This window comes from Malurus melanocephalus, unplaced genomic scaffold, assembly GCF_030028575.1.
Source record: "Malurus melanocephalus ecotype Western Australia unplaced genomic scaffold, MMel_1.1 scaffold_11, whole genome shotgun sequence".
Lineage (NCBI taxonomy): Eukaryota > Metazoa > Chordata > Aves > Passeriformes > Maluridae > Malurus > Malurus melanocephalus.
In genome coordinates, this window is record NW_026623243.1 from 4,852,156 (window position 1) to 4,867,042 (window position 14,887).

The window sequence follows — 14,887 nt, forward strand, 5'->3', positions numbered from 1 at the left end:
TGTTTATTTATATTTTGAAAGTTAGAGAGTGTCTTCTGTGAATATCTTAAACTTAYTTTAGCGCTTTACTATTATCATTTTCTATGAATAGAATTTGTTATGTGAATTGGCAAATGTACTTAAAGCTGTAGTTAATGATGTTTGCGTAGTTTTACCACATCTGATGGGCATGAAGCCAAGGCACCCTTTCTTCATGTTACAATTCTCTGATCTTTCCAAATAGGTGTGTATTTGGCTGTGCTTTTTTTTTTTTTTTTTTCTCAGTTCAGCAGCTTTTACCTTTTCCAAGAGATTTGTGAAAGTAATTACTTGATTTTGATTATATTCTATAATGAATTGTAATTATGTTGTTTGAAGTTTAGGATGGTCACATCTGTGCTGCATTGAGTACATCTTTGTGGTGCCTGTGTCTGCCTTGCTGTGAAAGATGTACAAGACAGTCTGAAGTTCGCCTGCAGACCTTCTAAGCTTTAAGTTAAGCTGGACTTTTTCAAGAATGCCTAACTAGCTTAGTTAGTTATTTAAAAAAAAAAMMAAAAAAACATGTCATTGAGGAACTGAAGGACACAATGGCATTGTGTTTTAAAGAAAACCTAGGTTTTGTTCTGCCTTTATGTGGTGATGACTGAAAGCTTTAGCTATAATCAGTGTAGCACTGAGTAGACCTATTGCACTGTCTCTTCTAAACAGCCCAAAAAAACCCCAGAGATAGATGATCTTTGGTGAACTCAGGGTAGACTCATTTATGTATGTTAGTCTGAAAAATATTTTTCTGAGATACTCTTAAAAATCATTTTACTCAAGGCTTGCTTTTAATTTCATGTTTTCTTTAGGTGTTTGACTACTTTGTTTTTATCACTTACCTGCAAAACTGCTCTGCTCTTAATACTAAAATGGAAAAAGSAGAAAAATACTAGTATGTGTAGACAGTCATGATTTTTGTTTAAATGTCTCATGGTACTGCTCTACAAATCAGACGCTGCTTGAATTAATATTTGCCTAGTTTAGTATTAAATTTGGGAGAATATCTGATAAACCCTCTACTGTCAATTGTAGAGTTTTGCTATGGATAGTAATATTTTGAATGAAGAATTTACAGGTTTCTTTTAATTGTTACTATCCTTTCTGTAACTGTTTTACATCCATCTCCCTTTCCAACTCACCCCTGCCCCCCAAATGAAGGAACAATCTCTCTAGCAGAACAGACGGTTGGTGCCTTGGGGCATCTTGTGTTAATTTTACAAAGGCTGCCACCAGTTACAAATACCTGCATTATCATACAGAGAGAAAATACTTTCATTCTTCAACCATTAACTTTTTCTGACTTTTATTTGCTGTCATTCCAAGATAYTGTAGGCACAGAGAGCTGAAGATTTGTTTCAGATAAACTTTCTTTGGAATATAAATTTTGAGAGGCCAGTGTTGTATTTGAGACTTGGACATTCTATCTACATGTCTTATTTGAGAAACAGGAATCAGTATTGTTGTGTGTGGTGTTCACTTTTCTAAAGTATTCRTAAAAGAATACATGCATAAAGTATTTGCATTGTTAAAAAGCAACTTTGGAAAAAATTGATTTTGATGGAGATAGTTTATGTCATCCTCACTTGTATCTTCTCTGTTTATTTTCATTGTATGTGTGGGCTAAAATAATTGTTCCTGTGTTTTATATTTTTTGTTTCATTTATTTGTTGAAAATTTAATGTCAATTCAGTAATACAAGGCTTATCTTTGCATGGTTTTTTGCAAAAAGTTTGAACATGTATTGTCTGTAAAATAAACTACTAATTCCTTCTGTAGATGGCAACAAATGATTTGATGATTTTCATAGTGGTTTGGAGCTTCTTATCTGATTTTATTTTCAATAGGAAAATTATTCTGAAATGCACATAGATCTTTATTCTCAGCTCTAATCTGGGATTGCTCTTCCAACCCTTTAGCTGTATAAAGTAACTTAATCTATTTGGTAGAAACTGCAGTGTCAAGCAAATGTATTTGATTGTAATTTACTGCTCAGAAATCATTGTATTGGAAGGGACGTTACAGAAAGAAATTAGTAACATAGTGATTACTTCTGTTTTTACAGTATACATTCATATATATGTGATGTTTAATTTCCATAGATAAATATGTTTTATGCTACTGTGAAAAATACAATATCAGTTTTTCCATGTTTTAGATTAAATAAGATTATGAATCAGGTGGCCATTCAGCGAAAGAAGCATTTTGTGGAACGAGTGCACAGTTACTGGTTGCTTAAAAGACTGTCTAGGAATGGTGTTCCACTGTTGAGAAGGCTGCARTCCAGTTTACAGTCACAAAGAAACACACAACAGGTATGTGACATACTTTTTACTTATAAGAACAAATCAAAAATTTTCTGTTTTATTGAGTAAAAAAATAAACTCAGAAGCCTAGAACAAAGTAAACTTTCTTTTACTCAGGACTAAATAAATTCTTTACTCTCTTTTGGAATGACATTACCAATATTGGCAGTCAGGAATTAATACTTTTTAATATATGAGATACTAAAAAAACATTGTGCACGTTTTTATTTTCTTTAGCTTAAATGTTTCACAAAAATATTGTCATAAAAATATCATACTGCCATTATTCTTTGATTAGTATTGTAGTTCTTTGGAACACATTCTTCAGGTTCTGTGAGTTAGGTAAAAAATAAAAATTTTTTGAAATTCATCAAAAGATGCAAAGCAGATGTCTTGTTTGATGCTTGTAAACAACTGTGGATTTTAACAGGGTAAAAGGTTAGACATCTAGTTTTCTGTTTTCAAATTCAGGTCCATATTGCCCACATTGTTTGGTAATAACAGAACAAAATGCAAATTGTTGATGAAGTTCAAAGACCTGTCTCAACTTCCGGTTTCACTTTTGACACGGTTAAGTGAGATTGCAGACAAGCATAAATTTAGTTGTACATTCCTATGAGTAAGTTGCTGAAAAACATCAAAAGAGTGACTGTAGATGGTCTGTTTTGGTTTCAAGTTACTGGATAGCTTCAAAAATAATTAAAACTTCTGAATTGCTGTGAAGCATCATGGTGTGGAAATTSTTACTATATCCCAGTTACCTTTTTAATTGAATGGAATATGTAGTTGGCTGTGTTCTTTCCATTCTCCAGGCATTTATAAATATCTCCTGTAAAATAGCCTCTAAAATTTGGGAATTAATATTACAATAATTTACGTGTATTAAATTGAATTCCTCCCAAAGTGGAACTATTATTTTTGTTAGAATTGTATTTCTGTTTCTGATTACGTTGTTGATTGATGTAGTCATAAAAATATCATGATCAACACTGCTCCTAATTATTTGATCTGTCATGTTTGTGTATGTTTATTTTTTTTAGCTTTTCATGTGGAAAAGCTAATAATTTTCAGAATAATTGAGGTTGGAAAGGACCTCTGGAGGTCATCTGGCACAACCCCACAGTTCAAGCAGGGCCACTTAGAACAGGTTGTTCAGCACCATATCCWGTTGGCTTTTGAATATTTCCGAGGGTGGAAGCTCCACAACCTCTCTGGACAGCCTGTGCCAGTGCTTGGTCACCATTAGAGTCTAAAAGACAAATAAGAGTTTTCTGTGTCCGTTCTTACTTTGTACCCGTTGCCTCTTGTACTGTCAATGTGCACCACTGAGGGGACTCTGGCCCCATGTTCTTGCATCCTCCCTTTAGGTATTTATGTGCATTGGTTAGATTTCTGCCCTTGAGCCTTTTCTCCTCCAGGCAAAGCWGTTCCAGTTTTCTCAGCCTCTCATAGCTGAGATTCTCAAATTCCATTTATGTGGATTCCTTTTAGATGAAGTTAACTTTGAATATAAATTGACCACTTATTTATCTTGTTTTCATTGTTTCTGTATTACTTTGTTCTGACCTGAGATTAATCTTTTGCTTCTGCGTGAGAAGTTCTGAAGAGTGATGCCTGGCAGTGTACCTAATTAGTATTATCTAATAATAGTTAAAATTCATTTATTCCTCTAATAAAGTTTTTTTAAAATGAACTTGAGTCCTTATAAAATACTAAAGTCAAGCATGTAAATGTGGTGCTGCTGTGGCACTTGTAAAGCTAGACCATTGTTAGTGTCTGAAAAATTACACATGCTGGTTTTCTTTGGGATGGCATGCTGAGGCTGCAACATTTCTATATATTTAAATAATGACTATCACAATTCAACTATTATTTTTATTGATGTTTGAATAAAATAAAATAAGATTTTTATAAGAGCATTTATATGAGAATTTTAAAATTCAGTTGCCTGTTTGCACTTTGGTACAAACAGTATTTTCTTTTCTAATTTGAGAATGATTCTTAAATAAGGAAATAATAAAAGTCTGCTCTAACTAAATTGCAAGCTATCTGTTGGAATGTCAAAAATTTTGTTCTTTTGAAAAGTAAAAACTAATTTCAAGAAAAAGTGAGTATTAAATGATTCTGTTGATGAAAAATGAGTAGTTAGTGCTTTCCAGTGAATAGCAAGCGTCCTGTGTATGAATTGTGTCTTCTCTGTAGCACCTTCAATATGTATTTATTAAAGCAGTCATAACTGCAAGCATTCAGTGTATTACTCCCAAGTATAAATCTAATTGCAATCAGGACATTAATAAACAGCTATRTCATAGCTGTTGTTGAAAACACCTTAAAATATTTTAGATAGCATGATTATTTTGTTCATTTCAGTCTAGATGGGAAAATTCTTTTTATGAGAGATCAGAATATCAAGGAACCTACATAGATTTTCAGTTAAACAAAGAAGTATAAACAGGGATGTAATACAGATTCAAAGGGTTTTTTCTGTTATTTAAATGAAAAAGAAGTCTTATAACAAAGAGCCAAAACCCTGAAAATGCCTAGGATGCCTAGTGGAAGGTGGTTTTGGTCCCTCTCTGTTTACTGGAACAAATTTGGCAAAGAGAGAAGTCGTCATGATTTAAATTTACTTCCTAATACATGTGTTTCAGAGTGCAGTTATGGTATGCTTTTGAAGGTCTAAGAGTTCTAAACCAGGCAGACAGACCTGTCCTTACATATGCTGCCTGACCTTTTGCAGAAGCAAGGAACTCTCTGGGAGAATGGCTTATATACTCACCTCTCTCCATCTAGAAATGAAGGAAAGGGGTTGTAATACTCTAATGAATTTACATCATAATTTCTTTTTTCCTGTACTTAAAGTATGCTTGAATAAGCATAATAAGAAATTCCAATGTAGAAGCTTGTTGCTGCTATAGTGAAGTCAGTTTAAAGCCACTGTAGGAAGAAATAAAGATGAAGGTGCTGATKATTTAAGGTCACACCTGCACTGAAGATTTCATTAAAAACACAAGTTGCAGCCATTGAATAGTTTTGTCTGATTGGCATACAAGTGCATCAGAGCATGGTAATAAAACTTATTGTATTGCTCAAGATCCAGTTTCATCATTCTGGTTTTGTTYGTATTGCATTGAGTTACAGTCTCTGTAAGGAGTGAGGCTGTTCTCACACATTCACATCCAGCATAAGGAGGGATCTGGTGCTACACTGACMGTATTCCTGCTAGTATGGAGAGACTGGTAGCATACTAATGGTGAGATGAGTTCTCAGCTGATGCATGTTCTTTGTGTACACTTAAAAATGCTCAGAATTAATAAATGTGTAAGTTTTAGCTTTTCTAGGTAATACTATGTTCAGCAAGAACTAAGTCCACTGGAAAACCATAGACTCAGAGAATGGTTTGGAGTGGAAAGGGCCTTAAAGATCATGTAGTTCCCACCCTGCTGCCGTGGACAGGGACACCTTCTATGAAACCAGGTTACCCAATACTCCACGCAGCCTGAYTTGGAGCACTTGCAGGGATGGAGCATCCACAGCTGCTCTGGGCAACCTGTTCCAGTGTCTCACCATCCTCACAGTCAAGAATTTCTTCCTGATATCTAACCTAAATTTCCCTTCTTTCAGTTTGAACTCATTCCTCCTTGTCCTATCAGTACAGTTCTGATGAATAGTTCCTCTCCTAACGAGAGTTTCTTTATAAATTTTTCTCGTGTCATTAGCCAAGTGAAATTTGGTGGGTAGTTATATAAAGAAAGGCTTGGAAGAAGAACTCTACCAGAAAAGTTAATTGAAACTTTCTATGTCAGAAAGCTGGAAATTCTGAAAGGAGCTCTTTGTATTTTAAGTTTTYACTGGTTGATTGTTGGAAACCAGTGCATCATGCTCTTTTCAACTTGTCTGGATCTTTTAATCTAATTAAGGTCTATATTGTATGTCTGATAATAATGAGATCAGGGCAAAGGAGTGTTATCTTAGCTATTAAACTGTAAAATTTGTGCCAACATTACTTTGCGTAGAAGTGTCAAAAAATGGGAGGCTTACTCTTAATCCCCAAGCCAGAGTCCCATTCAGAAAGGTAGTGTATGTGTGCACAAAAAAAAGGCAAACGGGGTGTTCTTGATATTTTGGGTCACATCTGCAAATTGATAAGTATGCACCTACGTTATGGAATGAAATCRGTAAAACAACTGATTCATGTAAAAGAATTTGGGTTTCTTTGAGTGCATCTGCCTGCACATTGAGGTTTAGTGAAATACTTAAGTTTTTAATAAACTGTACTAAAGTCTGCTGTAACGTTTTTTTCTTGTTGTATTTAAGTTTTCTGACCCACGCTAAAACTAGTACGGCTTTGTTGACTTTACTTTTACAGGCTGTTCCAGATAGTTTCTTAAATTGTGCAGTTACATAGGGCAAAAGAGCAGACTGAATATTTGCAAACAAAGGGAGGACAAGCCTTCTCCTTCTGGCAGTCACCACAACTTAATTTTGGTCCTGAAAAACAGTAGAACTGAAAAAATAGTTACAGCTATTTTTTGATTAAGAAATTTAATTAAGCAATTAAGGATTTTAGGTTGCTTTTCCACATAGGGGGTCTCTACTCAGAGATGAAGGACTGTAGGACAGCAGCRATTAGTGGCCGTGTAGCCTTCCTCTTCAGTGAGTCTCTTGAGAATTTAAGGGAATTGAAAATTACTGAAAACATTATAAAGAATTGAAAATACTGATGTTCTTTTCTGTCATAGTTTACTTTGAATTATTCTGACCCCAGCAGTTAAATTAATTTTTAAGTTGTTGTTTTTCTTTTAATTATTGCTTTTTTATTATTGGAAAGAGGAACAAACTGTTATTTCTGGTTTGCTATATTCTAGAACAGAGATAGTTGGTATTTAAGGATTTTCAWCTTCAGTGAAGTCAGATATTTGAATAAAACTAAGCTTTACTTACACAAAGTATATAAAGAGATAAAATACAACACAGATGATAGAATTATAGCACTGGCAAATCTATCAGGTAGTGTTTTTAAGCTTCCAGTGTTTAATTCTATCTTTAGATCCATCTATCTGAAAAATTACACAGACTTCCTTTAGAGGATCTGTGGTACTTCTAAATTTATATTTATATTTATATTTATATAATAATTTATATTGTTGTTTGTTGTTCATCTGCTTAGCCACTTTTGTTTATTCCTCTGTCTTCTCTGCTTTATAGGTTATGGTATTTACTGTTTTCATTTTAGCTTTTAGAACACCCTCCCTCCAAGATGACTTATCAAGTGTGTATTGCATTATGCTGGCTATTACAGGCAAGCATGCAAAGTTTTGGATAGCTCTCAGAGATTCTTTTGTAAAATTCTCATTTTAAAAATGTAATAACTTTCCAAAGCATATGTTTCTTTTTGTGTAGTTGGTACTAATAAGAGGACTTCTGTTTCTTTATSTCTTCATTTCTGGTGAATTGTCAATACCATTTGAATCCCAGAAGTGGTATTCCAATATYCTCCCTTTTCCTTATGAAAAATAGTAAAGGCAAACACACTCTGGGTTTTGTATGTACAAATCAATCTAAATCCTGCAAATGTGTAAACATTGCTTACTCTGAAAAATGTGTAAATTAAATTCTTTCCTTCATTTTCCAAAGGGGTGTATTGCTGCATTACTCATCTGCAATGCCATGTGAAGTTACCATAGATTCTAATAAACAGCTTTTAATTTCCTGTCCTCACAAGCCATAATTATTTTGTTTTGTTACAAGTGTGTCCTAGTTCTTTTGGGTGTGGGGGAGGTGGACTGGGTTGACCACATGAATAATTTGTTTCTACCAGGCTGAAGTTTCTGAGGAAACAGTTTGGATTTTGATGCGAAGAGAACAGTTTGGATTTTGATGCGAAAATGCTGTATTATTGTGCACCCTGTTGCATTTTTAGGCTGTTGTTCACTATGTTGCTTCTTCTGATGTCAGTAGCTTTCACTGTGGGATTGCTTTCTAGTTTAGATTTTGTTTTCAGTTAGACCCTGGAGAAACTCTGGAGACTGACCACCAGTTTTCTGTTGTTACAGCATGAAGTTTATGACCCAGTGACATAAGACAGTAGTTTCTTCTTTCCTGTGCCTATGTTCTGTAATTGTCTAGGAGTAACTTATGAAAGGAGGTATGCATTTTTTGTTTCATGAAAATGTTTTTATTTTTTTCTTAGAGAGAAGATGATGAAGAAATGCAAGCCTTAAAAGAAAAATTGAAGTACTGGCAAAGGCTGCGCCATGATCTTGAGAGAGCGCGTTTATTGATAGAACTTATTCGTAAGCGTGAAAAATTAAAAAGAGAACAGGTAAATGGAGCACCTTTTAATTTGGTGRATCTTTTCTGAAGGAAAGCTAATTAAAGTATTCTCAGACACAGTTTTCTTCAGTAGGACTGCTGTATTTTAATCCTTACGTAGAGTCAAGTAACGTGTATGTGTGCACTCAAGCTATTTAAAAGATATAAAATTTTCATGGAATCATATCATGGCTTGAATTGAAAGGAACATTAAGGATCATGTAGTCCAACTCCTCTTCGATGAACAGGGTCATCTTCAACTAAACAAGGGCAGAATAGAGGGACAGAATGACCTCTGTTGACCTGCTGGCCACACTTCTTTTATACAGCACTGAATACTGTTCACTTTCTGGACTGTGAGTGCACACTGCCAGCTCATRTTGAGGTTTTATCCACCAGTTCTCTGAAGTTCTTGACAGGGCTGGATCTGTTTATCCCCCAGCCAGTCTTGATACCCAGGGTTGCCACAGTCCAGGTGCAGGAGGACCTGGAACTCAACTTTGTAGAACTCCATGACATTCCTGTGGAGCCCAGTTCTTCAGCTTGGCCAAGTCCTGGATGGCATCCTGTCCTTGAGGTGTGTCAACTGCACAATTCAGCTTGGTGTCATGTGCAGATTTGTTGAGGGTACACTCGATCCTATGGTCTTACGTCATTGGTGAAGATACTAAACACTATTGATTCCAGTACAGACCTGTGAGGGACATCACTTGTTACTGATACCCATCCAGGGTCTGAGCCATTGATCACTGCTCTCTGGATGCAGCCATCCAGCCAATTCCTTACCTATGGAACAGTCCACCCATTGAATCCATCTCTTTTCAGTTAAAGAAAAGGATGCTGTTGGGAGCCATGTGAGAGGCCTTAGAGAAGTTCAGATAGATGATAYCCATGGCTCTTTCCTTGTCTGCTGATATAGTTACTCTGTCATAGAAGGACACTATCTTGGTTTGGCYGGACGTGGCCTTGTTAAAGTTGTGCTGGCTATCCTGAATCATCTCCTTGTCCCCCACGTGGAAGCTCTGCGTGGTTTCTAGGAGAGTGCTCCATGATCTTTGCAGGCAGAGACGTGAAGTTGACAGGTTGGTACTTCCCTGGGTTTTGGTTTTTCCCTTTTTTAAAATGGGTGCAGTGTTTCTGTCTCCAGTCATGCAAATCTTCAYTTCATTGCCATGACTTTGCAAATACCATGGATAGTGGCTTGGCTTCCAGATGACATCCATCTTCTCTTTGCAGGATACCTGTCCCAGCTTTCACTGCCTGTACACTTCTTGTGTGTTAGTCTGATCAGTCAAGGTTCCACTTATCCCTGCCAGTCTCTTTCCTTCCTTTCCTAATTTTATAAACCTAGGTAACAAGAGCTTTTGTGTTTTATGGAAAATGTCATTAAAAATCTGYTGGCTGTGTTCTGCTCCTCTCTCTTGGAGGGCAGTTTCCCAACTCCTTGTACAGCTGGCAGTTTGCTTTCCTAAAATTCAGRGTCCTGACTTTACTCTTCACCTGACCCATATCTCTTCGGAGTATGAACTCCATCAGTGTGTGATAACTGCAGCCCTGGCTGCCTCCACTCTTGATGTCTCAGATTAGCTCACTTGCATTAGTGGCCACCAGATCCTGTACTGCATTCTTTCTAGTAAGGCTGTCTATTACTTGCCTTGCAGAGTTATCCATAATGCACTCCAAGAGTCTCCTACAGCTTGTTGTGGTGTTTTTCCAGATCTCGGAGTGGTTGAAGACACCAGCAGGACAAGAGCCTGCTGCGAGCGTGATGCCTGCTGTAGCTGGGGCAAGAAGGCTTTGTCAGCAGGCTCCCCTAGATCTGAAATAAACGCCAGCCCCAGGGTTCCCTCTCTCACCTTGTGTCTAAGCTCTCAACCTGCTCATGGCTTTTCTTCAGAGACARCTCCTCTGAAGTGAATACATACAACAATGTATTAATTTCTCAAYGTAGAGGGCAACCCCACTGCCCCTCTTCCCTCTTGGCCCTTCTGTCTCTCAGCCTGTAGCCATCCATAGTTACACTCTAGTCATGGCATTTGGCCCACCAAGTTTCAGCAATAGAAATTAGGGCAGCCCTGTGACTTCCAGGTCCTTTTGTTTGTTGCCCATGCTGTGTGTGTTAGTATAGAGAAATTATTTMACAAGACATTCTTTAAGACTTTGGAAAGATGATTGATTTCTGCAGAGCAGTACATTTGATCTATTCAGGTTCTCCCAATACATCCCCATATACTTAGTAGCACTTTTATTCTTCTGTCACAAAAAAAAAAGCAAAAATAAAAGCTGCATCTGAAGTCCTATGACTTTCTACAGTTAACAATACCAGGAGAAGAGATTGGAGGAAACAATAATTAAGAAAGATAAAATTTTATATGAAAACTGTGAAAGCAAAATATTTGCACTTAGGAGTTTTTATGGTCCTTATTTATAAAAAAAAMCATTTCCTTTTCACTTTTGCAAACTGTGAATATTCACTGCAAGCTAATAAAATCTGTCATTCTGGAGTGCTTTCTGGRATTTTATGCATCATTCATGTGCATTCACACATCACTTGCTACACACATGTGTTATTATTTATATGCATGTATGTTTGTTTATTATATGTATATGCACACACCTTCTTTCTTTCATCAGGAATTTACTTTTGCCATAGCAGGACTGTTTCATTGCTGGTAACTCTTTAAACTGAAAATTATGCTACAGAGGAATTGAAATAAATCAAAAATAATGAAAATTCTGAAGGATGTTTAAGTATTTGAAGAYATTGACTCTGTTTTTTGAAATTATTTTCTTGGAATTTGTTTAGAACATTATCTTTCCAGTTACTCTTTGTTTTGGTGTGATGTAGCCTTGTAAATAAGATTCTCTTTTTAAACTTCAAATATAACAGTACAACTGAAATTTAATTTCCAATATATTACCTTTAAATTCTTTCTATTTTCATATTGTTGGTGAATTGTGAAGCTGTTATTATGTAACATCTTTTCAAAGAAAAATACATTTAGAAGTGGAACAAAATTCTTTCATATAAAATACAAATTTGAGTTCTGGGAAGCTGGAGTTGAAGGAATGAGAAACRTTTTCAGTTGATGATTTTATAAGAAAAACATCAATGTCAAATGCCAACAGATTATGTTGAAAGTAGTATTAACCTCATTTATTTAAATGAATTTATATTTTATTTAATATCTGAAATATGATACTATTGCTGCAAAACAACTTTAATACTCTATTGTTAACGAGAAATGCTCAGTTGGATAACTCTTATTTCTTTAGGTCAAGATTGAGCAGGTTACTATGGAACTTCAGCTTATTCCATTCACTGTACTTCTGCGATCGGTTCTGGACCAGCTGCAGGAAAARGATTCTGCTCGTATATTTGCTCAGCCAGTGAACCTTAAAGAGGTATGTTTGCAGCTGTGTTTCCTGTTGTTTACRTATGGCTTGGTGACACTTCAGTACAAGAAATAAGTCATTACATGCAGAGTTGGAAGCGGTGTTACCTTTTAATCTTTATTCTGATAATTGACTTAAGTTTTGGTTTATTTCTGTGAAAGCCTTTTTATGTTTATATGCCAAAATAATTTTGGGAAATACTTGTATGGAATGTTGGGTACATATTGATTATTTTCAATAAGATGATTTTGGTAAAGCAAACTCAAAGGTTATCAGAAATTGAAATGGAGATACTGTGTTCTTATTTGTACGTAAAAAACTATAGCCAGACAGTGTATATGTGTATGTGTGCATATACTGCATATGCATATCTTCATTATAGAACCAGGAAGGTTGAAAAAGACCACCGAAATCATCAAGTCCAGTCTTTGACCTGATACCACCATGCCCACTAAACCATATCGCAAATTGTCACATCCATYGGTTTGGAGYGCTTRCAGGGATGGTGACTCCACCACTTCCTTGGGGAGCCTGTTCAATGCTTAACCACCCTTTCAGTGTAGAAATTTTTCCTAACAGCCAATCTGAGCTGCCCCTGGTGCAGCTTGAGGCCATTTCCCCTTGTCCTGTCATAGTTGCCTGTAAGCAGGAGTACATAAAACCACAGAATTCAAAAAATAAATAGTTTCAGCATCTCTTAGTAGAACTCAAACTTTTACCAAAGATGCAGAATATGGTAATATGTAAACTTCTATTGACACGCAAATGTTTGCAATATCAAGATGAGCCATTTTAAGTTACATTTTGAATTTCTTGTATTGAGGTATTACAAAATGTGTTTAAAAAGTGGATCAGTTAGTAACTAATGTTACTTTGTCTGTGATAAGACAATTTTATCCATTCATGTTTTAAATATTTGTTCAAAGGTTCCAGACTATTTGGATCATATTAAACATCCTATGGATTTCTCTACCATGCGGAAACGGTTAGAAGCGCAAGGCTATAAAAACCTCACTGAATTTGAAGAAGACTTCAATCTTATCATAGATAACTGTATGAAATACAATGCAAAAGATACAATATTTTATAGAGCTGCAGTACGGTTAAGAGATCAAGGAGGTGTGGTTCTCAGGCAAGCCAGGCGAGATGCTGAAGGAATTGGTTATAACAATGAAACTGGAATGCACTTACCGGAACGGCCTAAACTTGAGTCACCCCAGCCGTTCTCTTGGGAAGATGGTAAGATGTTTTTCAGTTATTTTTGAAAGTTGCATTTTTCATGCRCACAGCATGTATGTTCCGTACAGATGTTTAGAATTGTTGCTGTTCAGTTTGCTAWCTAGATTCTCCACCCCCTATTAAAACACTGGTTGAAAGATTCTGGTGTTTCTATTCTACTAGATCTATCATTAGATATCGGTGCTGTCCAGATTCTGATTTTGACAGTGTCAGAGCCTAATTTAACAACTTACACAGAAAAGATTTTTCAGTGCTTTCTTTCACGTGCTTTTATATGCTTGTAAGCCATGGGAAACGACTATCAGTGTTGATAAACTTCAGCACATTCTTAGAAAACCTACTCAATTAAAAAATTAAGCACGTTTGTAATACTAGGAATTAAAATTTATTCTTTTGACACACACAAGTTTTCTAAGGTTTGGCRGGGAGAAGAATAGTTAACACATTTTTTTATAATCATAATTTTGTCCTTTTGTTTAACAAGAAGGAATTCACCTATTAGAATGGGAAGGATTAATTACATTTTTCTTCTGACCTTTACTTCTTTGCTCTACTAAGGTTTTYTGAGCAAAATGCTGATTAAGAAAAATAGTAGGAATTAATTTCAACATTTCTGACTGTAATCTAAACAGGTTTTTGACTGTATTTTTTTATTTTGACATACAAATTTAATTTTTTTCCCTCCTGTTGGTATTATTATTCTGAGAAATATTCTGGGAAATGCTAACATATTTTCAATTGTACTTGTTTTGACTTCAGTGGATAAGTTACTGAATCCTGCAAACAGAGCACATATGTCCTTGGAAGAACAGCTGAGAGAGCTGCTAGAAAAGCTTGATCTCACCTGTGCAATGAAATCCAGTGGATCAAGGAGCAAAAGAGCAAAGCTATTAAAGAAAGAAATCAGCATTATTCGCAACAAACTTAGTCAGCAACACAACCAAGCTCCTCAAATAGAATCAGGTATTGGAAGTTTTGAAGAAGAAAGTGCAGCATTAGAACAAGATGGAGAAGAAGAAGGTAAGATTGTAAACCAGGTTTAAATGAATACTGTTCAGAACTATTTCAGTCATGTGCTGTTATTTTAATAATAATGTGAATTAAAGAATTTGAAAAATAAATGTGAATTAGATTAAAAATACTAATTTTAAAATTTTTAACTAATTTTAAAATATGTAAATCACCACTTAATTGCCAGAAATACTCTAAGTAGATCAGTAGAATGATCTTTAAAAAACCTCCCTCCATTATTTTTCATGGTAGGAAGGCTTTAAAAATTCAGGTGTTAAAAAATGAAAGTGCAGACAATCTGATACGAAAAGCAGTCGGAAATGCCTGAGTGGAAAATGACTTTGTACTTTTGGAAAGACACTTTAATGTCAAAATATGTATTAGGGATCATGTAGCCTAGGTCAATGGTAATGAAGACTATGGCTGTTGTACTGTCTTTGTAGCCTTTTTTATTCTCTACTTCAGTTGCTGGGGAGGAGGTAGGGTAGGTTTGGGGGTTACTTTTTAATTTATTTGTTTATCTACTTTAAATAAAGCTAACTTGATAAGATTTAACGAACTTCATATTTTAGAATCAAGTCAGCTGTATCTATCCAGCT

The 14,887-nt window shown here is 35.5% G+C and overlaps 1 protein-coding gene across 6 annotated transcripts in view; it reads left to right on the top strand.

The window, feature by feature from the left end:
• BRD1 (bromodomain containing 1) overlaps positions 1 to 14,887 on the top strand; it is a 58,123-nt gene that overhangs the window by 14,976 nt on the left and 28,260 nt on the right. For all 6 annotated transcript variants that reach the window (XM_057379031.1, XM_057379014.1, XM_057379023.1 and 3 more), the window contains exons 3-7: positions 2,180 to 2,336; positions 8,521 to 8,652; positions 11,919 to 12,047; positions 12,965 to 13,277; positions 14,037 to 14,297. In XM_057379031.1, coding sequence (XP_057235014.1) covers positions 2,180 to 2,336; positions 8,521 to 8,652; positions 11,919 to 12,047; positions 12,965 to 13,277; positions 14,037 to 14,297 — 992 coding nt within the window. The remainder of the gene's footprint in view (positions 1 to 2,179; positions 2,337 to 8,520; positions 8,653 to 11,918; positions 12,048 to 12,964; positions 13,278 to 14,036; positions 14,298 to 14,887) is intronic.